Source organism: Notothenia rossii, assembly GCF_949606895.1.
Source record: "Notothenia rossii genome assembly, chromosome: 8".
Classification (NCBI taxonomy): domain Eukaryota; kingdom Metazoa; phylum Chordata; class Actinopteri; order Perciformes; family Nototheniidae; genus Notothenia; species Notothenia rossii.
Window position 1 is genome coordinate 81,072,422 of NC_136906.1, and position 26,471 is coordinate 81,098,892.

General features: G+C 42.5%; 2 protein-coding genes across 3 annotated transcripts in view; one reads left to right on the plus strand and one right to left on the minus strand.

Annotated features, from left to right (window-relative positions):
* LOC307016982 (sorting nexin-14-like) overlaps window positions 1-1,789 on the plus strand; it is a 40,889-nt gene extending 39,100 nt beyond the window's left edge. For both annotated transcript variants that reach the window (XM_079646394.1, XM_079646395.1), the window contains 2 exons: window positions 694-750; window positions 1,686-1,789. In XM_079646394.1, the coding sequence (XP_079502520.1) occupies window positions 694-750; window positions 1,686-1,691 (63 nt within the window). In that variant the 3' untranslated portion in view covers window positions 1,692-1,789. The remainder of the gene's footprint in view (window positions 1-693; window positions 751-1,685) is intronic.
* Window positions 1,790-8,956: 7,167 nt separating this feature from the next.
* Window positions 8,957-26,185, minus strand: LOC307016984 (snake venom 5'-nucleotidase-like). The gene is made up of 9 exons (XM_079646398.1): window positions 25,703-26,185; window positions 22,351-22,573; window positions 22,074-22,262; window positions 14,965-15,162; window positions 13,679-13,833; window positions 13,077-13,185; window positions 12,356-12,505; window positions 9,649-9,846; window positions 8,957-9,218 (listed from the first exon to the last, which is right to left on the minus strand). Exons 1-9 carry the CDS (start codon window positions 26,045-26,047, stop codon window positions 9,046-9,048), a joined length of 1,740 nt encoding a protein of 579 aa, XP_079502524.1. The 5' UTR covers window positions 26,048-26,185; the 3' UTR covers window positions 8,957-9,045.
* Between the last annotated feature and the right edge of the window lie 286 nt (window positions 26,186-26,471).

Sequence of the window (26,471 nt, forward strand, 5' to 3'; positions counted from 1 at the left end):
ACACCATGTACCTCTGAGCTGTAGTGAGTAGAAGTACACCATGTACCTCTGAACTGTAGTGAGTAGAAGTACACCATGTACCTCTGAACTGTAGAGAGTAGAAGTACACCATGTACCTCTGAGCTGTAGTGAGTAGAAGTACACCATGTACCTCTGAGCTGTAGTGAGTAGAAGTACACCATGTACCTCTGAACTGTAGTGAGTAGAAGTACACCATGTACCTCTGAACTGTAGAGAGTAGAAGTACACCATGTACCTCTGAACTGTAGTGAGTAGAAGTACACCATGTACCTCTGAACTGTAGTGAGTAGAAGTACACCATGTACCTCTGAACTGTAGAGAGTAGAAGTACACCATGTACCTCTGAGCTGTAGTGAGTAGAAGTACACCATGTACCTCTGAACTGTAGTGAGTAGAAGTACACCATGTACCTCTGAACTGTAGTGAGTAGAAGTACACCATGTACCTCTGAACTGTAGTGAGTAGAAGTACACCATGTACCTCTGAACTGTAGAGAGTAGAAGTACACCATGTACCTCTGAGCTGTAGTGAGTAGAAGTACTTTAAACCTCCAGCTACATGTCACTAAAGGAATAATGTTTGTGTCTCTTATAGTAAATGTGTAAAAGGTAATATTAGATGTTTCTTGATGTATTTGTATTTGATTGCTCTGATGTTTCTGTTGTTTCTCAGATGACGTACGTCCTGCTGGACATCGCCGTGCAGGAGCTGTTCCCTGAGCTCAGCAAGGTAAGACACACGAGAAGAGAAGAGACTCGCCGTGGTGTCTTCAAATAGAAATGTAACTCCTGACATGAGATCTATCCCAATGCTACCTAGCAACAGAGGCTTTTTATATCTCTGGAAGCTAAAACATATTTATTAGGATCAGTTTTTTAAATCTCCGGACGCCTGGACACGAGATGTGACTGGGTTTTTATTCTGTTAACATTCATAACCCCAGCTGTTCCATCTTCAAACTCTAATCCAAATGTTTTGACAGCCTTTGGAGACTTTCTCCTGACTTCATTCTTTTCCTTCCAGCTAGTTCCTCCTTTCCATCCAGCTCACACACACACACACACACACACACACACACACACACACACACACACACACACACACACACACACACACACACACACACACACACACACACACACACACACACACACACACACACACACACACACACACACTTATGAGGAAAAATGTAAGAAATTACAAGATAAACTGAAATATTCTTTGAGATTAACACACACACTAAACACACACTATCCTGAGCATGTCTCTCTCACACACACACACACACACTAAACACACACCACACACACACATACTAAACACACACACACACACACACACACACACACACTGGAGGCAGACACACACACACACACACACACACACACACACTGGAGGCAGACACACACACACACACACACACACGCACACACACGCACACACACACACCAGTTTTATGAGAAACAACTCAAAATATGACATTCATTGAGATTAAATAGGGAGATCAAGTGAAACCTTCTCTGACAGCTGAGCCCTGAACTCTCTCTCACATGCAGTTACACACTCTCCCTCTGATGCTCCTATCTGACTCATACTCCTTAAACTCTCTATAATTCTGAGTGTCTCTGACATGCTGACGCTGCTTCCTGTTTCCTCTGCAGGAGTGAACGAGGCGTGTGGAGAGCTGACGTGTGGATTTGAACTCCTCTTTACATTCCAGTGTATATAAACCATTGAATAAAGAGACATATATTTATTGATCTAACTGCAGCTGTCTGTCATCTTTTCTGTTTCTAACCAATAGAGATTTAGCACGTCAGCCAATGAAATCCATGCTAAGATTCCCAAGATGCATTGCTTCAATTCTCTGGATTCGATTAGATAGACTTTTCTTTAGTGCTATTTCCCTCAGAGTGCTGACACAGCGTTCCCACTGTCTGTTCTGCTTCACACACAATCTTTATTATTCCGCCGGGTTATTCTGCGCCTCTCCTGCTCCCACATTCCACATCGCAGAAACTCCGTTCAAACATCAAAACGTTCAGCTCGGTTTGGAATCGATGGCTATTACTTTTCTCATTCATAACTTTCATAATTCCAGAGATACATCCCATAATACATCGCATTTTTAACATTGAAGTCAATGGAGGAAATCTTCATGTGAATTCAACTGCTAACTGTTCATTCATACTTTCACTCAGAAACCTCGTTCCAACTTTAAAATGTCACACGTTTTTCTGACTTTATTCGTTTAACACAACTTTTAAATCTGATTCTTACTTTTAGAGATATTAAACATTGTTCAGACCTTGGTAAAGAGGCTTTCTTCAGATTTTAGAGTGCGTGATGTCACAGAGTGGAGGACAGATTCAGTTTTGCCTTCATATTGTCTTTTAAAACTGCCATAATTCCCAAACCCTACATTCCTGAGACATCATTTTTCATGACAAACGTAGAAAAACATCTCATAGCTTGAAAAATGACAAATAATTAAGCAAAAAATAATTTAAAAAAATGCCTCTTGAGGGTGAAGTGACAAAAACGTTCAACATGCCTCCATTAAAGCCCATTGTAATTTCAGGCTGATGTTTCCTCACAGCTGCAGCACACCTTTAGTTCATCTTCCAAAAAGGCCACATTATATATATGTTGTATTATATGTTTAGTATATTACATTACATTTAGCTGAGGCTTTTATCCAGAGAGACTTACAGTAAGTACATTCAACCAGGAAGATACAACCTTTAAGAAAACAGAATCATATAAGTACATCAGGTTTCATAGAGCCAAACATTTCAAGTGCTACTCAACTGGCTTTAGATCAGCCAGCCCTTTATTAGTATATAAGTGCTTTGTTAGTAATTCTATCTCTGGAAGTGGAGTCTAAAGAGATGAGTTTTCAGTCTGAAGAACATGTGTAAGCTTTCTGCTGTCCTGATTTCAATGGGGAGCTCATTCCACCATTTTGGAGCCAGGATAGCAAACCCACGTGTTTCTGCTGATGGGAACTTGGGTCCCCCTCGCAGTGCGGGTGCAGCGAGCTGTTTGGCTGATGCAGAGCGGAGTGCACGTGCTGGGGTGTACGGTTTAACCATGTCCCGGATGTAGGAAGGGCCAGATCCATTCACAGTATGGTACGCAAGCACCAGAGTCTTGAAGTGGATTCTAGCAGTTACTGGAAGCCAGTGAAGGGAGCGGAGGAGCGGCGTGGTGTGGGAACATTTAGGAAGGTTGAAGACCAGACGAGCCGCTGCATTCTGGATGAGCTGCAGAGGTCGGAGGGCACATGCAGGGAGACCAGCCAGGAGGGAGTTGCAGTAGTCTAGGCGTGAGATGACGAGAGCCTGGACCAGAATCTGCGCTGATGTCTGGGTCAGCTGGGGACGTACCCTCCTGATGTTGTAAAGAGTGTATCTGCAGCAGCGGGTTGTAGCAGCGATGTTTGCAGTGAAGGACAGTTTGTTATCTAGGGTCACACCCAGATTCCTTGCAGTCTGACTCGGGGAAACAACAGAGGGGCCGATGTTGATTGTTAGGTCAAGAGTGGTGCGGATCCAGAAGGTTGTTCTGATGGAGGTAAGGAGAGTTGTTTAAAGACAGCGCGTTCAAGTGTTTTAGACAGGAACGGGAGGAGAGAGACAGGTCTGTAGTTTCTAACATCAGACGGGTTGAGAGTGGGTTCCTTTAGGAGAGGGTTTACTCTTGCCTTCTTGAGACTGTTTGGAAAGTGACCAGAAGTTAGAGAAGTGTGTGAATGAGCTCCCCATTGAAATCAGGACAGCAGAAAGCTTACACATCTTCTTCAGACTGAAAACTCATCTCTTTGAAATGAGAAACGGTAGAATATCAGGAGCGATAGTCTGAAGGAGGTTTGAGGGGATAGAGTCCAGAGGACAGGTGGTAGGACTCACTTGGAGAGAGAGGGGAGAAGGAGGTCAGTGTGTGGGGGAAGGGAGGGTCTGGTGACCCAGCGGTGAGTAAAGATGAGTCAGAAAAAGAAGAGCGAATATCATCAACCCTTTTTTCAAAGTAGTTAACAAAGTCACTTGACAGAAGGGAGGAGGGGGGAGGGGCTTTGGGGGGGTCCAAGAGGGAGGAGGGGGAAGGGGCTTTGGGGGGGGTCCAAGAGGGAGGAGGGGGAAGGGGCTTTTGGGGGGTCCAAGAGGGAGGAGGGGGAAGGGGCTTTGGGGGGGGTCCAAGAGGGAGGAGGGGGAAGGGGCTTTGGGGGGGTCCAAGAGGGAGGAGGGGGAAGGGGCTTTGGGGGGGTCCAAGAGGGTGGAGAAGATAGAAAATAGTTTTTTGGGATTGGAATATGAAGATTGGATCTTAAATTGAAAGAAAGTGCTTTTTGCCTGAGAGGTGGAAGCAGAGAAAGAGGAGAGCCTGATAGGTTAGGAGGTCGTCATGGTGATTGGATTTCCACTATATTGACCCGAAAGTACACAAAAAGCACTTTTCAGATACTCAAGGTCCTTGACATGCTTCACGTTTTGAAATTTCACAGATATCTGTTACGGTTCTTCCACAAACGTTCGCATGTAAGAGGTTCATCTCTCATTCAGAACAATGAAGCCTGTGATCTCTGTAGAGCTCGTTAGCTCAACTATAAACACCTGTGTAATGGAACACGATGATGTCATCACTCCACCTGCCATGCTCAGAGCAGCAGACTTCAGATAGAGGGTAACGGTCCTGCCCTCAACAGCTCTACGTCAATTATGGGGTGTCACCATATGCCGAAGAGAGAGAGAGGGCGATCAAGAGAAGAGAGAGAGGGCGATCAAGAGAAGAGAGAGAGGGCGATCAGGAGAAGAGAGAGTAATGTAACCTCCTAATGTAATGTGTAACTCCTATGAAAATGTTCAAAAAGTGCTCAAACTTCACATGTGTGCTAACAGTCCAGCCGTGAAGACATCTACGGGACAGTTTTGAGGTTTCTTCAAATGCCGTTGCCATGGCAACACAATGCTCGCCATGAAACACGGTTTTCTAATAACTTCAGTGAAAATGCTCCAAACGGCCCAAAAACATCACAGGTTTGGTAACGATGCAGCCATCAATGCATCTAAGCGTATTATGGGATGTCGTCAAATGCCGTTGGCATGGCGACAGATTATTCGCCATGAAGTTAGTTGAGAAGTTTGCAGTTCAAATATTCTGCTGCTTTTCCAAGCCTTTTCACTTTCTTTTCTTCTCTCATCACACATTCAAGCTCCCAGTGTTCATGTATCATTTCAATCTAAATGATTCACTTTCTTCTTACACATTACATTTCAGCATAGAAGTTTAGCATCAGCTTTTCAGCATAAAGCATTCCCACTAGTGATTTGTTCAGGAATTGCATTCTCTAGTTTCTATTGAGATGTTTACATTTTGGATTATTTATTTTTAGTCTTTTAATTTGTATTGTACGTTGCCATGTATTTGTATGCTGCTGCAACGCATACATTTCCCAATTTGGGATCAATAAAGTACTTTTTTTATCTTATCTTATATCTTGTCATAACAATTAGGAAAGAAAACTAATTAGAATTTGCTTTAGTTTGTTGAAAAATGTCATAAATAATACAGGTACTCAGATCTTGAGTAAAAGTAGAAGTACTCAGATCTTGAGTAAAAGTAGAAGTACTCAGATCTTGTAATTAAGTAGAAGTACTCAGATCTTGTACTTGAGTAAAAGTAGAAGTACTCAGATCTCGTAATTAAGTAGAAGTAGAAGTACTCAGATCTTGTACTTGAGTAAAAGTAGAAGTACTCAGATCTTGCAGTAAAAGTAGAAGTACTCAGATCTTGTACTTGAGTAAAAGTAGAAGTACTCAGATCTTGCAGTAAAAGTAGAAGTACTCAGATCTTGTACTTGAGTAAAAGTAGAAGTACTCAGATCTTGTACCTGAGTAAAAGTAGAAGTACTCAGATCTTGTAATTAAGTAGAAGTACTCAGATCTTGTACTTGAGTAAAAGTAGAAGTACTCAGATCTTGTACCTGAGTAAAAGTAGAAGTACTCAGATCTTGTAATTAAGTAGAAGTACTCAGATCTTGTACTTGAGTAAAAGTAGAAGTACTCAGATCTTGTACCTGAGTAAAAGTAGAAGTACTCAGATCTTGTACTTGAGTAAAAGTAGAAGTACTCAGATCTTGCAGTAAAAGTAGAAGTACTCAGATCTTGTACTTGAGTAAAAGTAGAAGTACTCAGATCTTGTACTTGAGTAAAAGTAGAAGTACTCAGAGCTTGTTCTTGAGTAAAAGTAGAAGTACTCAGAGCTTGTTCTTGAGTAAAAGTAGAAGTACTCAGATCTTGTACTTGAGTAAAAGTAGAAGTACCAGAGTGTAGGAATACTCTGTTACGGTAAAATTCCTGCATTCAAAATGTTCAAGTAAAAGTAGAAAAATGTAATAAATAATACAAAATCAAAGTGTAGTACGTCGTTAAAAACACAAAGTTTCGGGCTGTGAGTCAAACTGGGAACTCCTGAATAAATGGATCCAAAGTATAAAAAGCAGGAATGTCCTCGTCTCCGCTCTGAAAGGAAGAAATGTTTCAGCTTCTGGCAGCCAATCAGATCCAAGACATTGACAAGCAGCCGGCGTTTCCTCCAGGAATCCACCACAGAGGAGGCTTTGTTGCTGAGGAACTCTGGGTAAAACACACACAGAGAGAAGAGCTCTGTACGGAAGAAAGGGGATAGAATAGCCACTAATTGAAATCCTCAAATATAACCAAATGTAAAGAATAAACTACACAGCTGAAATGGACGAGCCCCCATTTGTCAGGACCTGAAAGCACCAGGATGTACGTTTCAACACAACTTTCATTAAGCAAATTAAATATATACAGATGGGATGATCAGTAGAGTCAGTGGTGTGTGTGTGTGTGTGTGTGTGTGTGTGTGTGTGTGTGTGTGTGTGTGTGTGTGTGTGTGTGTGTGTGTGTGTGTGTGTGTGTGTGTGTGTGTGTGTGTGTGTGTGTGTGTGTGTGTGTGTGTGTGTGTGTGTGTGTGTGTGTGTGTGTGTGTGTGTGTGTGTGTGTTTAAAGCATCAAAACCAAATCACATGATGTCACACACAGGACGTCACAATGTGCAAATGAAATTATAAAAAGTTTTAGTATTGTATGTCCAAAAATATGAAAACGTCAAAAGAAGTATGTCAGCATTTAGACTTTAATTTGACTTGTAGGTAAGTTGTGTAAACTCATCCTCATTCAGCGCCAAATTAAAGTCCATACTAATAATAACAGCACCTTTCACTGAGTCCTTTCTTTCATCTTTAAAGTTTTTATTTCTGCATTATTTACCGCTAAATTAATGATGACGACATCTAGTGGTTTTCCTTTGTTTACTTCCGGAAAACGTGGTGACATCACTATGGAACACTCAAGCTCCAACACATTGTACGTGATAGGCTAAGGGGCGGGACATCTCTAAGCCAATCACAACAGAGCCGGCCAGATAACCAATCAGAGCAGACAGGGCTCTGGTTTCAGACAGAGGGTGAAAAGAGGTGCTGCAGCATTAGAACAATAACAAGCTTTTTGAACATTGAAGCATGGAGACATGTAGAGCCACTTCATACTGATATACACCTGAACATCAGCAGGAGAGGACTCTTTAAAGTAGAGACACTACATACTGATATACACCTGAACATCAGCAGGAGAGGACTCTTTAAAGTAGAGACACTACATACTGATATACACCTGAACATCAGCAGGAGAGGACTCTTTAAAGTAGAGACACTACATACTGATATACACCTGAACATCAGCAGGAGGGGACTCTTTAAAGTAGAGACACTACATACTGATATACACCTGAACATCAGCAGGAGAGGACTCTTTAAAGTAGAGACACCACATACTGATATACACCTGAACATCAGCAGGAGAGGACTCTTTAAAGTAGAGACACTACATACTGATATACACCTGAACATCAGCAGGAGAGGACTCTTTAAAGTAGAGACACTACATACTGATATACACCTGAACATCAGCAGGAGAGGACTCTTTAAAGTAGAGACACTACATACTGATATACACCTGAACATCAGCAGGAGAGGACTCTTTAAAGTAGAGACTCTACATACTGATATACACCTGAACATCAGCAGGAGAGGACTCTTTAAAGTAGAGACTCTACATACTGATATACACCTGAACATCAGCAGGAGAGGACTCTTTAAAGTAGAGACACTACATACTGATATACACCTGAACATCAGCAGGAGAGGACTCTTTAAAGTAGAGACACTACATACTGATATACACCTGAACATCAGCAGGAGAGTACTCTTTAAAGTAGAGACACTACATACTGATATACACCTGAACATCAGCAGGAGAGGACTCTTTAAAGTAGAGACACTACATACTGATATACACCTGAACATCAGCAGGAGAGGACTCTTTAAAGTAGAGACACTACATACTGATATACACCTGAACATCAGCAGGAGAGGACTCTTTAAAGTAGAGACACTACATACTGATATACACCTGAACATCAGCAGGAGAGGACTCTTTAAAGTAGAGACACTACATACTGATATACACCTGAACATCAGCAGGAGAGGACTCTTTAAAGTAGAGACACTACATACTGATATACACCTGAACATCAGCAGGAGAGGACTCTTTAAAGTAGAGACACTACATACTGATATACACCTGAACATCAGCAGGAGAGGACTCTTTAAAGTAGAGACACTACATACTGATATACACCTGAACATCAGCAGGAGAGTACTCTTTAAAGTAGAGACACTACATACTGATATACACCTGAACATCAGCAGGAGAGGACTCTTTAAAGTAGAGACTCTACATACTGATATACAGCTGAACATCAGCAGGAGAGGACTCTTTAAAGTAGACACTAATATGAATCTGGATATAAGCAGGATGTGTCGTTTTTAAATAATTACTAAGAATAAAATGTTTTTTTATTTTCAGTCCTGTCAGAAGAGGAGCATCCATCAGTCCTTTTAGATCTAGAACATGTTCCTCTGTGTTCTGCGTTCACTCATCCCAGCGTGTCCCCACAGAGCGTCCACAGCAGAGACACCAGAGACACCAGAGACACCAGAGGAGTTTGACCCGGAGCCGAGTTAAAGATCTTGACCCGTCCTTCAACAGACGGATAAACTCTCTGTTTCTGACCGATGTAGTTCGACAACACGGAAATATCCAAATCCCCTGAAAAAATAAATAAATAAAGATCATTAAAACATCATGACTTCCCAGCACGATGATAAGGTAAATAAACACAATTATTGACAACTTTTCACCATTCAAACATATTGTAATTTAAGGAAGTCATTGGCAAAAATAGGGGGCGGGACATCTGTAAGCAGGTTGACCAATCACAACAGATCCAGCCAGCTAACCAATCAGACTGGGGCAGACAAAACTCTGTAATATAATGTAATATAATATAAGCTGTCTCTGACGCTCGGTTTGATTCTCATATTTCTGGAGTCATACGCAGTTTTTGAGGAACAGAAATATTATTTTCTCGTTACATTTTACGGGGGAAATCAGCATTTTGGTTTGAGGGAGCAGCGCTCCTGTTACCCGGTGCACTCAAAACCCTGTAATATAATCAAATATATAAACGTCTCCTCACCGCTGTCGTGTTTGAGAATCTCTTCGGGGAACATGGAGAACCCGTCCCCTCCCTCTACGAGGTATGAAGGCAGCACCACCTTGTAGACCCCCTGCGGCTCCACCTCCTCGTACTGAGGCACTCGGCACCGGGTGCAGAGGATGCTGAGGCTCCGGAGCAACGAGGGTGACCCCGAGAGGTCGAACTCCACCCGAAACCCTGCAGGGGGACACAGAGACAAACGTACATTTACTACTGTTGGGAAAATACTGAATGTCCTCTGTAGCTGTGAACATGACAGGATGTGTGATTACCTAGAAGAGCATCAGGACTGTTTGAGGCATATGATAGCTATGTGATTAACATGATGATTCAGCCTCTATGGAGAGAGACATATGACAAGCATGATCATTTCTGACGTGGAGCTAATCTGAAGTAAACATTGAATACTGCTTTCTATTCCTCCATGTTGTGACTGTGTAACTCCCTCTCTTGGATATCAGCATGTGAAGGACACTGCTCAGGAACTAGTTGATGCTCTGTATGTGATGACTCCTTCCATTCTGGAGAGGATCACAGATACATGGATCCTAAGGTTGATGCTCAAACCGGGGACCAGGGATTATTAAGTAGACCCTCCAGAAAAACGCGATTCTGCGATCACAGAATTTTCCGCATATTTATCAAAAGGCCGCATAATTCCCGCATTTTTCCACAAAGTTGAGAAAAAAAAAAGTGAACTCGTCTTGACGTGACGTCATCAGCTCGCGCATCACAGAATGTAAACAACACTGTATAGAGTGAACGTGTGGAGCTCACACGATAGAGAAAACACCAAGATGAAAAAATCTAATCCATCTCATTTACCGACGAACATTTCTACTAAAGACCGGGCAAAAAGTGGGGGGAAACTATTCTGCACCCCGTGCAACTGTGTGTTGGAGCATAAGAGAACATCGACGTGACGACCCACTTTGATTCATTCAAACATTCGAAAATGCTTTCTGCTGCTGCGGACAAGAAAGCCATTCAACTCACGTTCACCGAGGCATCAACCTCCAAAACCCTTTCGAGGGCTACAAGAAACGAAGTCAGTAGCCTCCAAGATTGAAGCTGGTCAGATAACGAACGAGTAAATGAAAACAGAATGAGGCGGAGAAGTGTGTGTGTGTGTGTGTGTGTGTGTGTGTGTGTGTGTGTGTGTGTGTGTGTGTGTGTGTGTGTGTGTGTGTGTGTGTGTGTGTGTGTGTGTGTGTGTGTGTGTGTGTGTGTGTGTGTGTGAATAGTAAAGGGGTTTAACGTTAGTGGCAGGTTGTGTGTGAGAGAGAATAAATAAGACAGCCCAATATTTAAAAAAAATTGTTATTCTTTTCCATATTTCGCAACTTTCCGCATATTTCGCAACAAACCCCGCATGATTAATCGCATAACCAAGGATTTTTGCCCGCGTTTTTCTGGAGGGTCTAATTAAGAATTCAGAAAAAGATAACATTTTGAGAAAAAGTCAGAATTTTGAGATTTTGAGAAAAAGTCAGAATTTTGAGATTTTTGATAAAGTCCGATTTCTGTAGAAAAAAGTCCGATTTTTGAAAAAAAGTCAGAATTTTGATAATCTTTTTTAGAAAAAGTCACATTTTGGAGATTTTTTTTGAAAAAGCCATTATTTGAAGATTTTTTGGAAAAATACAGAATTTTGAGAAAAAGACAGAATATGACAAGCATGATCTAGTGGTTTTCTTTTTCCTCCAATGGACTCCTTTGTTTACTTCTGGAACATCGTGACATCACTACGGAACACTCACGCGCCTATTGGCTATAGCGCTCCAACACCTTGTATATGTGATAGGCTAATGTTGAGTTCACACCGGACGCGATGCGACTTTTGGGGGCGGCACGATTACATGTAAAGTCAATGCAGAGAGAGGACAGACGTGAATTCGCTCCGACGACACGCACGAAGCGGTGGACGCGGCGCGAATCACATGATTGAGGCGATTGAAGGGGGCCGCGTCAAACGCGAGAGGTCAACTTTTTCAACTCGTCATATTCACGTGACGCGTTCTCGCGAAAGCCAGTCAGCGTTGGGATTCCCTCTGACGTCCCTCTGACGTTCTGCTGTTGATCAGTTCTAAAGATGGAAGAGATGATCATTGTGGCTGTGAGTGGGTTCCCGGAGATTTACGATACAATGTCGTATATCTACCGGGACCGCAACAAAAAGGAGCTGGCTTGGAGGAGAATAAGAACCCAGACACGACAGCGTTTGTTGCTACGTTTGTAGGACTTCCACAGAAGGTACAAAGCAGCAATAGTTGTTATATCCTCCATAGTCAAGGACGGAAATAACCAAAACGATCTCGCTTGGAAGTGTAAACAACCTCAACTGTCCGTCAACGGTCAAAGGTGCGGCACGTCAACGGTGTGTCTGTTTTGAATGACACGACAAAACAAACTGCAAGCCGCGGTGAAACTTGAGCGATTGGAGCATTCGCATCGCGCCTGGTGTGAACGCAGCATAAGGGGCGGGACATCTCTAAGCCGTTGACCAATCACAACAGAGCCGGCCAGCTAACCAATCAGAGCAGACTGGGCTCTGGTTTCAGACAGAGGGTGAAAAGAGGACAGGCAGTATGAGAACAGTAAAGTGCTTTTTGAACATTAAAGCACAATTAAAAACCGCGGGGATCTCAGAAGCTCGAACTAACGTATATGTCGTGTTTAAAGGTACCTGAGACCTGCAGGAACTCTCCGGTGCTTTGTCCGTATCGCCTCATTGAGTATTCGAAGGCTTTGAACAGCGTGGAGCCCTTCAGCTGCACCAGGTCGAAGGTTCCCCCGAAGGGAAGCACGGAGATCAGGTCCTCCATGGTGATCGAGCCTGCGGACGACACGGAAAACACGGTATCGTCAGCGAATGGGCGAATCATGCAGTCAAGGTCAACTTTATCATCCATCTTTCAGTTTCATCTTTCGATTCTAAAGAACTCTTCTGTAGCTCCAGGTTTGAACTAGTTCAACTTCAGAGTGTAATAATCAACATTCTTCATCAGCGAGACTAAACCAATATGGACCCTGAATCTAACTAGAGCTCTCGTCCATAGAAAAGAATGTGCGCCTGGGAACCTACGTTCCAGATAACAGAAGGGCATCTAGATGTCCCTGAACAGCAAACTACCTCATGGCGGCTCGGTCATAACCCAATGACCCAAGCTCCTCCCCCTAAACAGAGATAGCAGTGATACCCAAGGCCGTAGACCTACGCCATGGGAAAGAGACAGTGGGAGGAAAAAATGATGAACTGTGTGGAAGGTTGAAAACCTAAGCAAATGATTCCCTAACAGATCATAAAAAATAAGTATTTTTAAGAAACAATTTAGCATTAAAAAAGGATGCTAAAGACAAGTGTTTACACCTGATTGAAATACTATATATTTAACGGAGTGACGCACCGTTCCTGGTTCTCTCGTCGATGGAGCTCCGGACTCCGCCTCCGTTGAAGATGGAGGCGCTGACGTGGTTCCACTGCAGGCCGTCGGAGAACCGGATGTTGTTGTAAATCTGAGAAACAAAGAGGAACCACCGCCACACTTTACGATCACGATTTATTTATAATAATAATAATAATACACTTTATTTGTAGAGCATCTTTCATGCACAAACAGATCCTAATGAAATTCCCTTGAAGTAAAGCTGACAAGAGATTCAAATCGTTTAAAATGAAACAATTTGAAAAAGAAAATTTAAAATGTAAAATAAAAGCCAAACAGAAAGAAAACAGTGAAACATGGACAGTGAGAATTGAAAGTTAACCCAAATTAAAAGCCATTTAAAAAAGATTAACTTTTAAACAATTCAAGGGACTTTGCTGTTCCAATATCCACGGGGATAGATTCCTAAAATGGTTCTTGTTGGAACATAAAAAGAAAGGCAGTCGCTGAGGTAAGAAGAGATCGTACAATCGAATACAGATGATTTAGTCGTAGAGTTTACTCAAAGCTCATTTCCATCTGCGATGCCTTTATTTTTATTTATCGACGTCCCATTTCCTCACCATGGCGTCACAGATCAGGTTTCCCAGGTTGCACTCTCTGAAGCGACATTCCTCCGCCGAGCCGTTCAGGAAAACCTGGGTTTGTCCGACCACCTGAGAGGAGAAGTTTGCGAGACTCTTCTTCCACTCCTGCACATCGGCAAGAAACTCCGGATCTACACAGGAAATACAGCCTTAGATTTAAAAACATTAAAAAGCGAGGTGGTTTATTTCATTAACAAAAGGTAATGGGAAAGAGTAATAGTGGTGCAGGGATGTGGTATTTCTGTGTTGGTCCCTGAAGGCAGGGGGCTAATGTTGGGTCATAAAGGAGTCATTCCTGCACCACTTGGTATAAATGTGATTATTTCAGAAAATAATCTCAACGTTTATGATACTTACAGCTTTAGTTCAGCAGGATAATCTCCACATATTAACACCACTTAATGATTTCTGAAGTAAAAAGCTAACATGAGGCTATAAAGGAACTACAGCACGGTCACATGACTTCACCACCGCTAAGCTAAAGGTGGCTAATGTTGGGCTATAAAGGAACTACAGCACGGTCACATGACTTCACGTCACCACCGCTAAGCTAAAGGCGACTAGTGTTGAGCTATAAAGGAACTACAGCACGGTCACATGACTTCACGTCACCACCGCTAAGCTAAAGGTGTCTAATGTTGAGCTATAAAGGAACTACAGCACGGTCACATGACTTCACGTCACCACCGCTAAGCTAAAGGTGTCTAATGTTGAGCTATAAAGGAACTACAGCACGGTCACATGACTTCACGTCACCACCGCTAAGCTAAAGGTGTCTAATGTTGAGCTATAAAGGAACTACAGCACGGTCATATGACTTCACGTCACCACCGCTAAGCTAAAGGTGGCTAATGTTGGGCTATAAAGGAACTACAGCACGGTCACATGACTTCACGTCACCACCGCTAAGCTAAAGGAGGCTAATGTTGGGCTATAAAGGAACTACAGCACGGTCACATGACTTCACCACCGCTACGCTAAAGGAGGCTAATGTTGGGCTATAAAGGAACTACAGCACGGTCACATGACTTCACGTCACCACCGCTAAGCTAAAGGAGGCTAATGTTGGTCTGTAAAGGAACTGCAGCACGGTCACATGACTTCACGTCACCACCGCTAAGCTAAAGGAGGCTAATGTTGGGCTATAAAGGAACTACAGCACGGTCACATGACTTCACGTCACCACCGCTAAGCTAAAGGAGGCTAATGTTGGGCTATAAAGGAGGCATTCTTGCACCACTTGGTATAAAACCTTTTCTTACCCTGCGTCACGCTGCCGTCCAGTAAGATGGGGTTTCCTGTTGCCTTCAGGAGGTCCCCGGCCTCGTTAAACGTCACCTTCAGATACCCCAGGTATTTCCCGAAAGCGTACGCCTGCACCACGGGAACCTGCCGCCCATCGTCTGACTTCACCATGAAGGGATAATCTCCTGCTGGGACTTCAGTTGAGGGTGGGGTTCCTGAGAAATAAAGAGTGGAGAGAGAGGAGATAAAGACAGAACAGGTTTCAGGTGTATATCAGTATGTGGTGTCTCTACTTTAAAGAGTCCTCTCCTGCTGATGTTCAGGTGTATATCAGTATGTGGTGTCTCTACTTTAACGAGTCCTCTCCTGCTGATGTTCAGGTGTATATCAGTATGTAGTGTCTCTACTTTAAAGAGTCCTCTCCTGCTGATGTTCAGGTGTATATCAGTATGTAGTGTCTCTACTTTAACGAGTCCTCTCCTGCTGATGTTCAGGTGTATATCAGTATGTAGTGTCTCTACTTTAACGAGTCCTCTCCTGCTGATGTTCAGGTGTATATCAGTATGTAGTGTCTCTACTTTAAAGAGTCCCCTCCTGCTGATGTTCAGGTGTATATCAGTATGTCTCTACTTTAAAGAGTCCCCTCCTGCTGATGTTCAGGTGTATATCAGTATGTCTCTACTTTAAAGAGTCCCCTCCTGCTGATGTTCAGGTGTATATCAGTATGTAGTGTCTCTACTTTAAAGAGTCCTCTCCTGCTGATGTTCAGGTGTATATCAGTATGTGGTGTCTCTACTTTAAAGAGTCCTCTCCTGCTGATGTTCAGGTGTATATCAGTATGTCTCTACTTTAAAGAGTCCCCTCCTGCTTATGTTCAGGTGTATATCAGTATGTCTCTACTTTAAAGAGTCCTCTCCTGCTGATGTTCAGGTGTATATCAGTATGTAGTGTCTCTACTTTAAAGAGTCCTCTCCTGCTGATGTTCAGGTGTATATCAGTATGTAGTGTCTCTACTTTAAAGAGTCCTCTCCTGCTGATGTTCAGGTGTATATCAGTATGTAGTGTCTCTACTTTAAAGAGTCATCAAAAAAGCTTGCACAGTATTTGGGTGGTCTGTAGATATTTAGGAACAGAGCTCGAGAGGAGCATTTCAGCTGAAGGGCCACATATTCAAAAGAAGCAAAGTTCCCTAAGATGTCTTCCTGCATTGAAGGGAATCATTGAACAGAATAGCAACTCCACCTCCTTTCTTATGCATTCTTTCCTGACTCATAACACTAAAGTTGGGAGGGGTAGATTCGATAAGAACAGCTGCACTGTTATTTTGTTCAATCCAAGTTTCCGTTAAAAACAGGAAACCCAGATTGTGCTCAGTGATAAAATCATTGATTAAACATGTTTTCCTGCCAAAGACCTGACATTTAATAAAGCTAGTTTAAGTTTGTTGAACACACTATCAGTCAGGTATTTTGTAACAAGCTGTGGCTGACATGGAGTCACTGCTAAATGTGATAAACTCACACAAACGTTTGAGCGCTTCCTCTTCATCTATTACCTATCAACACAGATATCATCAAAGCTAGTGGCAGGCAGGGCCACGGCATGTCCTGGAAAGAGTTGAGAGTGCCATACGGCCTTGAGCCTGGACCCAGCGTATGTCCGTCAGTGTTTGCGTTGTTTACACACACATTCTTATCAGGCTTCGGTGACCGCAGATGGTGTCTTGAAGTGTAGATGCACTAAAACCTATAGAAGACACTACAGGGGAGGGAACCCCCATCAGTATGTAGCAGGGTTTCCCACACAGACTTTACTTGGGCGGGCTGCCCAAGTATATTTCGCGACCCATTTATTTTTTTTAAGATCTTTTTTTTATTTTTTTTATGTATTGTGAACGCAACGCTGCACAAATGTGGGTCTGCCTCACACAGGGGGACTGGCTGTCTACATGATGTGGTCTGCCTCACAGGGGGACTGGCTGTCTACATGATGTGGTCTGCCTCACAGGGGGACTGGCTGTCTACATGATGTGGTCTGCCTCACAGGGGGACTGGCTGTCTACATGATGTGGCCTGCCTCACACAGGGGGACTGGCTGTCTACATGATGTGGTCTGCCTCACAGGGGGACTGGCTGTCTACATGATGTGGTCTGCCTCACAGGGTGACTGGCTGTCTACATGATGTGGCCTGCCTCACAGGGGGACTGGCTGTCTACATGATGTGGTCTGCCCCACAGGGGGACTGGCTGTCTGCATGATGTGGTCTGCCTCACACACGGGGACTGGCTGTCTACATGATGTGGTCTGCCTCACACAGGGGGACTGGCTGTCTACATGATGTGGTCTGCCTCACAGGGGGACTGGCTGTCTACATGATGTGATCTGCCTCACACAGGGGGACTGGCTGTCTACATGATGTGGTCTGCCTCACAGGGGGACTGGCTGTCTACATGATGTGATCTGCCTCACACAGGGGGACTGGCTGTCTACATGATGTGGTCTGCCTCACAGGGGGATTGGCTGTCCACATGATGTGGTCTGCCTCACACAGGGGGACTGGCTGTCTACATGATGTGGTCTGCCTCACAGGGGGACTGGCTGTCTACATGATGTGGTCTGCCTCACACAGGGGGACTGGCTGTCTGCATGATGTGGTCTGCCTCACACAGGGGGACTGGCTGTCTACATGATGTGGTCTGCCTCACAGGGGGACTGGCTGTCTACATGATGTGGCCTGCCGACATGGCCACTGTCATACAGATCATAAATCAAAGCCCTTGATTGGTCTCTGTGTGTCATTCAAGCTCGGGATAACCTCAGCTCAGGTGAGGTAAAGGACTCTCTGAGCGTTTATATGACGAAGGTAACTTGGACTGACGGCTTCGGGCCTTGCATATGTGCACATTTTTATAATATTTATTGATGTAGTGTTTATTGTATTTTATTTTGAAATGTGTTCCCCTTTCCCCATGTCTGTTGCCGTTGATTGTGTGCACCTGGTGCCCTGTGTTGTCCAGTGGCGGAGCCAGGATATTTTCTTTGGGGTGGCCAGGATGGAACCAGTGATCATTTTGGGGTGGCATTGAAATCACTATTATATGAACATAAAAATACATCTCACTAGAAAATAAGGGGTTATTGAAGGAACCTGCAACACACCTCTACATTATTTGGGATTAAGTGGTGGAGTAGATCAAATAATATTCAGTATATCTAACTATTTTTTTTTCCGTATTCCCACAGGCAAAGTATCAACGTGCTGATGTTCAGGTGTATATCAGCATGTAGTGTCTCTACTTTAAAGAGTCCTCTCCTGCTGATTTTCAGGTGTATATCAGCATGTAGTTTCTCTACTTTAAAGAGTCCTCTCCTGCTGATGTTCAGGTGTATATCAGTAGGTAGTGTCTCTACTTTAAAGAGTCCTCTCCTGCTGATGTTCAGGTGTATATCAGTATCTAGTGTCTCTCCTTTAAAGAGTCCTCTCCTGCTGATGTTCAGGTGTATATCAGTATGTAGTGTCTCTACTTTAAAAAGTCCTCTCCTGCTGATGTTCAGGTCTATATCAGTATGTAGTGTCTTTACTTTAAAGAGTCCTCTCCTGCTGATGTTCAGGTGTATATCAGTATGTAGTGTCTCTACTTTAAAAAGTCCTCTCCTGCTGATGTTCAGGTCTATATCAGTATGTAGTGTCTCTCCTTTAAAGAGTCCTCTCCTGCTGATGTTCAGGTGTATATCAGTATGTAGTGTCTCTTCTTTAAAGAGTACTCTCCTGCTGATGTTCAGGTGTATATCAGTATGTAGTGTCTCTTCTTTAAAAAGTCCTCTCCTGCTGATGTTCAGGTCTATATCAGTATGTAGTGTCTCTACTTTAAAGAGTCCTCTCCTGCTGATGTTCAGGTGTATATCAGTATGTAGTGTCTAATCTTTAAAAAGTCCTCTCCTGCTGATGTTCAGGTCTATATCAGTATGTAGTGTCTTTACTTTAAAGAGTCCTCTCCTGCTGATGTTCAGGTGTATATCAGTATGTAGTGTCTCTACTTTAAAAAGTCCTCTCCTGCTGATGTTCAGGTCTATATCAGTATGTAGTGTCTCTCCTTTAAAGAGTCCTCTCCTGCTGATGTTCAGGTGTATATCAGTATGTAGTGTCTCTTCTTTAAAGAGTACTCTCCTGCTGATGTTCAGGTGTATATCAGTATGTAGTGTCTCTTCTTTAAAAAGTCCTCTCCTGCTGATGTTCAGGTCTATATCAGTATGTAGTGTCTCTACTTTAAAGAGTCCTCTCCTGCTGATGTTCAGGTGTATATCAGTATGTAGTGTCTAATCTTTAAAAAGTCCTCTCCTGCTGATGTTCAGGTCTATATCAGTATGTAGTGTCTTTACTTTAAAGAGTCCTCTCCTGCTGATGTTCAGGTGTATATCAGTATGTAGTGTCTCTTCTTTAAAAAGTCCTCTCCTGCTGATGTTCAGGTCTATATCAGTATGTAGTGTCTCTACTTTAAAGAGTCCTCTCCTGCTGATGTTCAGGTGTATATCAGTATGTAGTGTCTCTACTTTAAAGAGTACTCTCCTGCTGATGTTCAGGTGTATATCAGTATGTAGTGTCTCTACTTTAAAGAGTCCTCTCCTGCTGATGTCCAGGTCTATATCAGTATGTAGTGTCTCTACTTTAAAGAGTCCTTTCCTGCTGATGTCCAGGTGTATATCAGTATGTAGTTTCTCTACTTTAAAGAGTTCTCTCCTGCTGATGTTCAGGTCTATATCAGTATGTAGTGTCTGCAGAAAAAGGCCTCTTTTAAAAGAATGTTACGGCAGGAAACTGCACTTCACAAGAGTCCTTGAACGCATCACGGTGCTCTCCTCCTCTTGTTTAAGCTGCAGAACGTTATTTATGTCGACACGTTGTTTACTCCTGATCTCAGCCGGACTCAGAGTTTCTGCTCCGACGCGAGGGAAAGGAATCTAACTCTAACCAACAGGAAAGAAACACATTTTTTTCTCTACCTAGCAACACAAATAATACAGACGTAGCACTGCTTCCCCTCTAAATATTCAACCTAATTGCATTTTCAAGGTTCTTTACTTGAGTATTTTCTTTTAAGGCGTCTATTCCATAACATATTCCTCTTCAGCTTTATTTACCTTAAAACACTTTTTTTTCACTAAGTCATTTTAATGTATCTTTAAATTAGGGCTGTCAAACGATTACATTTTTTAATCAGATTAATCACAGCTTAAAAATTTATTAATCAGATTAATCACCATTCGAACTATGTCCAAAATATGCCATTTCTTTATGTATATTGTTGTGGGAATGGAAAGATAAATGAAAGAAGACGGATATATCCATTTAACACACAGTATGTTTATTATAACATTGTTCTGTGTGTCAGAATGAAAGACAGCCCACACACCTATCACTCATCAAACCGTGGGGTCTTAAATCGTTGTATCGATGTATAGAGATGTACTACAGCAAAAGTATTCTCCGTCGGGACTTCCTGCAACAACACCACGCCGTTATCTTGATTCTGATTGGCCAGAAGACATTATCAAAGATGTTCTATTGAGAAGACGATCACTACGTGACAAAAGTTTTCAAAACCGTTTCTAGTCTTCAGTATTTCCAGACAAGCAGCTACTGAAATCAATCTCACTAACTGCTGTCTGTGGGATTTACTCCGCGCGAGTTGGCAGACTTTATTTAGCTTACTTTAACATCATTGTTCATGGTGGGGCTAAGCCATTTCTTGGTATGGCTGTAGCCTACCCCAGCGCTGCCACTGGTGGGATGTATGGGGCGGGCCATTCTGCACATGCGTTAAACGCGTTAAATATTTTAACGCAATTAATTCAAAAAATTAATTACCGCCGTTAACACGATAATTTTGACAGTAGTACTTTAAATATTCTTGGGGTGTGTTTTATTGTTATTTCAGTTTTTTCTGCATGTAATAAACGCAAAAAATAGAGTTTATATACAATACTGACTTTTACTAGCAGTGGAGTATTTTTAAAGCTTGATTTTAGTATTTCTATTTAAGCAAAGGGTTGAAGACTGCCCAATGTTAGCCCAAGACAATCCAGAGATAAAAACATATTAAATATCAGAGCTGTTACCGGTGTAGAGGAAAGTGTTGCTGTGTCCTCCGAAGGCAACTTATACGTCTATTCCATAACACATGTTCATCTTACAGCTTAATTTACCTTAAAACACAAGATTTATGATATCAAGTTGCGAAGAGTTACAGTAACTGCTGAAAGTCCAGAATAATCAATAATTAAAGAAACTTAATTGGAATCTATACACCTTTAAAAGCCTTCGAAATTAAAATTATCTTAAATTGTTAGGGTGTTTTTTTCATTGTTATTTCAGATACAAAAAAATAAATACAGTCTATATATACCAAACTGACTTTGAGTTGTAGTGGAGTATTTTGAAAGCATGACTTTAGTATTTCTTTTGACAGAGGGGTGAAGATGGCCCAGTTTGAGCCCAGGTCAAACCAGAGATAAACACTAGGGATGTCCCGATCACCTTTTTTTGCTCCCGATCCGATTCCGATCATTTGATTTTGACAATTTGCCGATACCGATTTTTCCCGATCCGATCTTTATGCAATGCATTAAGAGAAAAAAAAGCATTCAAGTTGTCCCTTAAGTTTATCTTTTTATTTAAATTGGATATTCTATCCAACATGGATATAGCTTCTTTCTTTCACAGCAGCATTGGATCAGTTCAGTTGTGCAGAAATGGATCAAAACAAAATAAAGCTTATCAGTACTCGTTAGCTTACTGCTACAATTAGACACTGCGCCCACTCTGTTGCCAGATTTGAGAGAGATAAGCAGGTCTATGAAAACAAGCCCCAAAGAAGCAACACATACATGATGTTCTGTCATTTGAAACCAAAACTAAGGCCTCAGGATGACTTTAAGACTTGAACATGGTCATTTTTGTTTTGTAACATTGAATACAAATTTAAAATTAAAAAAATCCTGATCCCCGATTTTTTTTCTCCCGATTCCAATCTTTTGAAAATCACGTGATCGGCTCCGATCCCTGATCACGTGATCGGATCGGGACATCTCTAATAAACACCATATTAAATATCAGAGGAGTTGTTACCGGTGTAGAGGAAAGTGTTGCTGTGTCCTCCGATCACCACGTCCACCCCTCTGACCTTCCTGGCGATCTCTTTGTCCACGGTGAACCCAGAGTGACCCAGAGCGATGATCTTATCCACCCCGAGCGTCCGGAGCTTATCGACCTGCAGCTGCAGCGCGGGAATCTCCGCCTCGAAGAGCAGGAGAGGACCTGCACGGACACAAGGGACAATGTCTGATCTTTTCCCTCTTCAAGCCAACATTTCCCTCTCACTCTTTAACTTCTCCTCTCGACTCACCTGGTTTGGACAGCGCTGTTGTTTCCTGAGAGACGTATCCCACGATTCCCACCTGTTCTCCCGCCACCTCCAGGATTTTATACGGGAGATAAGATTTGCCGAAAGTCGCCGCAATACTCGGGTCCGTTTTTAAATTAGCGCTGACGATGGGACACAGAATCTGTTCCATAAACGGCTTCTTCAGACCCTCCAAACCGTTATCAAACTCGTGGTTCCCAAAAGCCTGGGAGAAAAAAGCAAAGCATGGATTCAGGAGAGGACTCTTTAAAGTAGAGACACTACATACTGATATACACCTGAACATCAGCAGGAGAGGACTCTTTAAAGTAGAGACACTACATACTGATATACACCTGAACATCAGCAGGAGAGGACTCTTTAAAGTAGAGACACTACATACTGATATACACCTGAACATCAGCAGGAGAGGACTCTTTAAAGTAGAGACACTACATACTGATATACACCTGAACATCAGCAGGAGAGGACTCTTTAAAGTAGAGACACTACATACTGATATAAACCTGAACATCAGCAGGAGAGGACTCTTTAAAGTAGAGACACTACATACTGATATACACCTGAACATCAGCAGGAGAGGACTCTTTAAAGTAGAGACACTACATACTGATATACAGCTGAACATCAGCAGGAGAGGACTCTTTAAAGTAGAGACACTACATACTGATATACACCTGAACATCAGCAGGAGAGGACTCTTTAAAGTAGAGACACTACATACTGATATACACCTGAACATCAGCAGGAGAGGACTCTTTAAAGTAGAGACACTACATGCTGATATACAACTGAACATCAGCAGGAGAGGACTCTTTAAAGTAGAGACACTACATGCTGATATACACCTGAACATCAGCAGGAGAGGACTCTTTAAAGTAGAGACACTACATACTGATATACACCTGAACATCAGCAGGAGAGGACTCTTTAAAGTAGAGACACTACATACTGATATACACCTGAACATCAGCAGGAGGGGACTCTTTAAAGTAGAGACACTACATACTGATATACACCTGAACATCAGCAGGAGAGGACTCTTTAAAGTAGAGACACTACATACTGATATACACCTGAACATCAGCAGGAGAGGACTCTTTAAAGTAGAGACACTACATACTGATATACACCTGAACATCAGCAGGAGAGGACTCTTTAAAGTAGAGACACTACATACTGATATAAACCTGAACATCAGCAGGAGAGGACTCTTTAAAGTAGAGACACTACATACTGATATACACCTGAACATCAGCAGGAGAGGACTCTTTAAAGTAGAGACACTACATACTGATATACAGCTGAACATCAGTAGGAGAGGACTCTTTAAAGTAGAGACACTACATACTGATATACACCTGAACATCAGCAGGAGAGGACTCTTTAAAGTAGAGACACTACATACTGATATACACCTGAACATCAGCAGGAGAGGACTCTTTAAAGTAGAGACACTACATACTGATATACACCTGAACATCAGCAGGAGAGGACTCTTTAAAGTAGAGACACTACATACTGATATAAACCTGAACATCAGCAGGAGAGGACTCTTTAAAGTAGAGACACTACATACTGATATACACCTGAACATCAGCAGGAGAGGACTCTTTAAAGTAGAGACACTACATACTGATATACAGCTGAACATCAGCAGGAGAGGACTCTTTAAAGTAGAGACACTACATACTGATATACACCTGAACATCAGCAGGAGAGGACTCTTTAAAGTAGAGACACTACATACTGATATACACCTGAACATCAGCAGGAGAGGACTCTTTAAAGTAGAGACACTACATGCTGATATACAACTGAACATCAGCAGGAGAGGACTCTTTAAAGTAGAGACACTACATGCTGATATACACCTGAACATCAGCAGGAGAGGACTCTTTAAAGTAGAGACACTACATGCTGATATACACCTGAACATCAGCAGGAGAGGACTCTTTAAAGTAGAGACACTACATACTGATATACACCTGAACATCAGCAGGAGAGGACTCTTTAAAGTAGAGACACTACATCCTGATATACACCTGAACATCAGCAGGAGAGGACTCTTTAAAGTAGAGACACTACATACTGATATACACCTGAACATCAGCAGGAGAGGACTCTTTAAAGTAGAGACACTACATACTGATATACACCCGAACATCAGCATGAGAGGACTCTTTAAAGTAGAGACACTACATACTGATATACACCTGAACATCAGCAGGAGAGGACTCTTTAAAGTAGAGACACTACATACTGATATACACCTGAACATCAGCAGGAGAGGACTCTTTAAAGTAGAGACACTACATGCTGATATACACCTGAACATCAGCAGGAGAGGACTCTTTAAAGTAGAGACACTACATACTGATATACACCTGAACATCAGCAGGAGAGGACTCTTTAAAGTAGAGACACCGATCCATCAGTTAATCTCTTAAGTATTAAACAGTTTGTTCACAGTTTAAACTCTGAAGTGTTTATCTCCTTTAGTGCAATTTGTTGGAGTAAACGCTTTGACTTCCAGTGCGCTCGTTAAAGAGCAAGAATGTAAATGATATCCAGATACAGGAAACTAAACGGAAAAAATTAGAAGTCAAGGTGTAGAATACATTACAGATAGTTCTTAACTATTAAAGAAAGTAATTAATGATTTGCAGAAGTAGTTCAAACCTGGGTGCAATGGGTCTTTTTCAGAAACCCAGATAACATATGGAGTCTGTTCCGACAACATTAAAACAGCTATTTAAAAATGAAGACAAAAGCTCTGTTGATTGTGAGGAAGTCTATGTCTCGATTTATTGCCTCAGTATTTCTCCAACACAATTTATAATAGATCCATTAAAACGTTTCCCTCTCATGATTTTCAGCTACTAAGATAATTAAAACCAGCCGAGGCTTCAACAGCAATCAATTCATCTAACTCAACCTGAACTGAGAATGCTTTATTTCTATCTGTCATGGTTTTATTATGGAGGCACTTGTACTTTATGTGAGTATTTCCATGTTATGCTACTGTGTACTTTAACTTCACTACATGTATTTAATACCTTTAGTTACTTTACATATTTGGGTTAATGATGTGAAATATAATCAAGTGTACAAGATCTGAGTACTTCTACTTTTACTCAAGTACAAGATCTGAGTACTTCTACTTTTACTCAAGTACAAGATCTGAGTACTTCTACTTTTACTCAACTACACGATCTGAGTACTTCTTCCACCACTGCAGAAAAAGTACCTCAAAGTTTATTACTTGAGTAAATGTACTTAGTTTACTTTACGTGCGCGCGTGTGTGTGTGTGTGTGTGTGTGTGTGTCATACCATAGCATCGTACTTCAGTTTGTTCATGAAGTGCGCCGCCTCCGCCCCCTTGTAGTGACTGAACCAAACCGTCCCCTGGAACTGATCTCCGGCGTCCAGAAGCAGCACGTGCCGCTCCGTGCCCCGGACCCGCGCGACCTCTGTGGCTCTGCGCGCGACCCCGGCGAAACACGCGCTACTCTCGCTGCCGCACGTGCCCGAGTGCACGCTGGTCTCCTCCACCCGCGCGTGCACGTCGTTGGTGTGCAGGAGCACGAGTTCAAGTGCCGAGCAGCAGGAGTCCTGGAGGAAGAGGAGGAAAAGTAGCCGAGAAAAGACGCTCTTCTTCGGGCAAACCACTGACATCGCTCCGCAGCGCGTAAACAACTCTGGAAGGAGGGGAACGTTTTTATTTCTTCTGCTGCTTCTGCTGCCTTTAGGGTGTCGAGATCACATAAATACACAGTACATGCCGGGAGGAGGAGGAAGAAGAAGTGAGGGAGGAGGTGGAAGAGGAGGAGGACCAGGATTTGGTTTGTTTTGATCCGCCTTTTTTCTCCGAGCTTTCCCCAGAACTTTGGTTAACTCTCTGCTGAGACTACACCCTGCACACTGTTGCCTAGATTAGAAGATAGGCCTATAGAGCAGAGGTAAAGTGCAAACGTACTGAAGTATTGGCATCAAAATGTACTTAAAGTATCAAAATGGCCCTTCCCACAGTACTATATTATTATATTAGCCTGTTAACATCACTAAAAACTAGATGTAGTAGCCTACACGTAGGAGCATT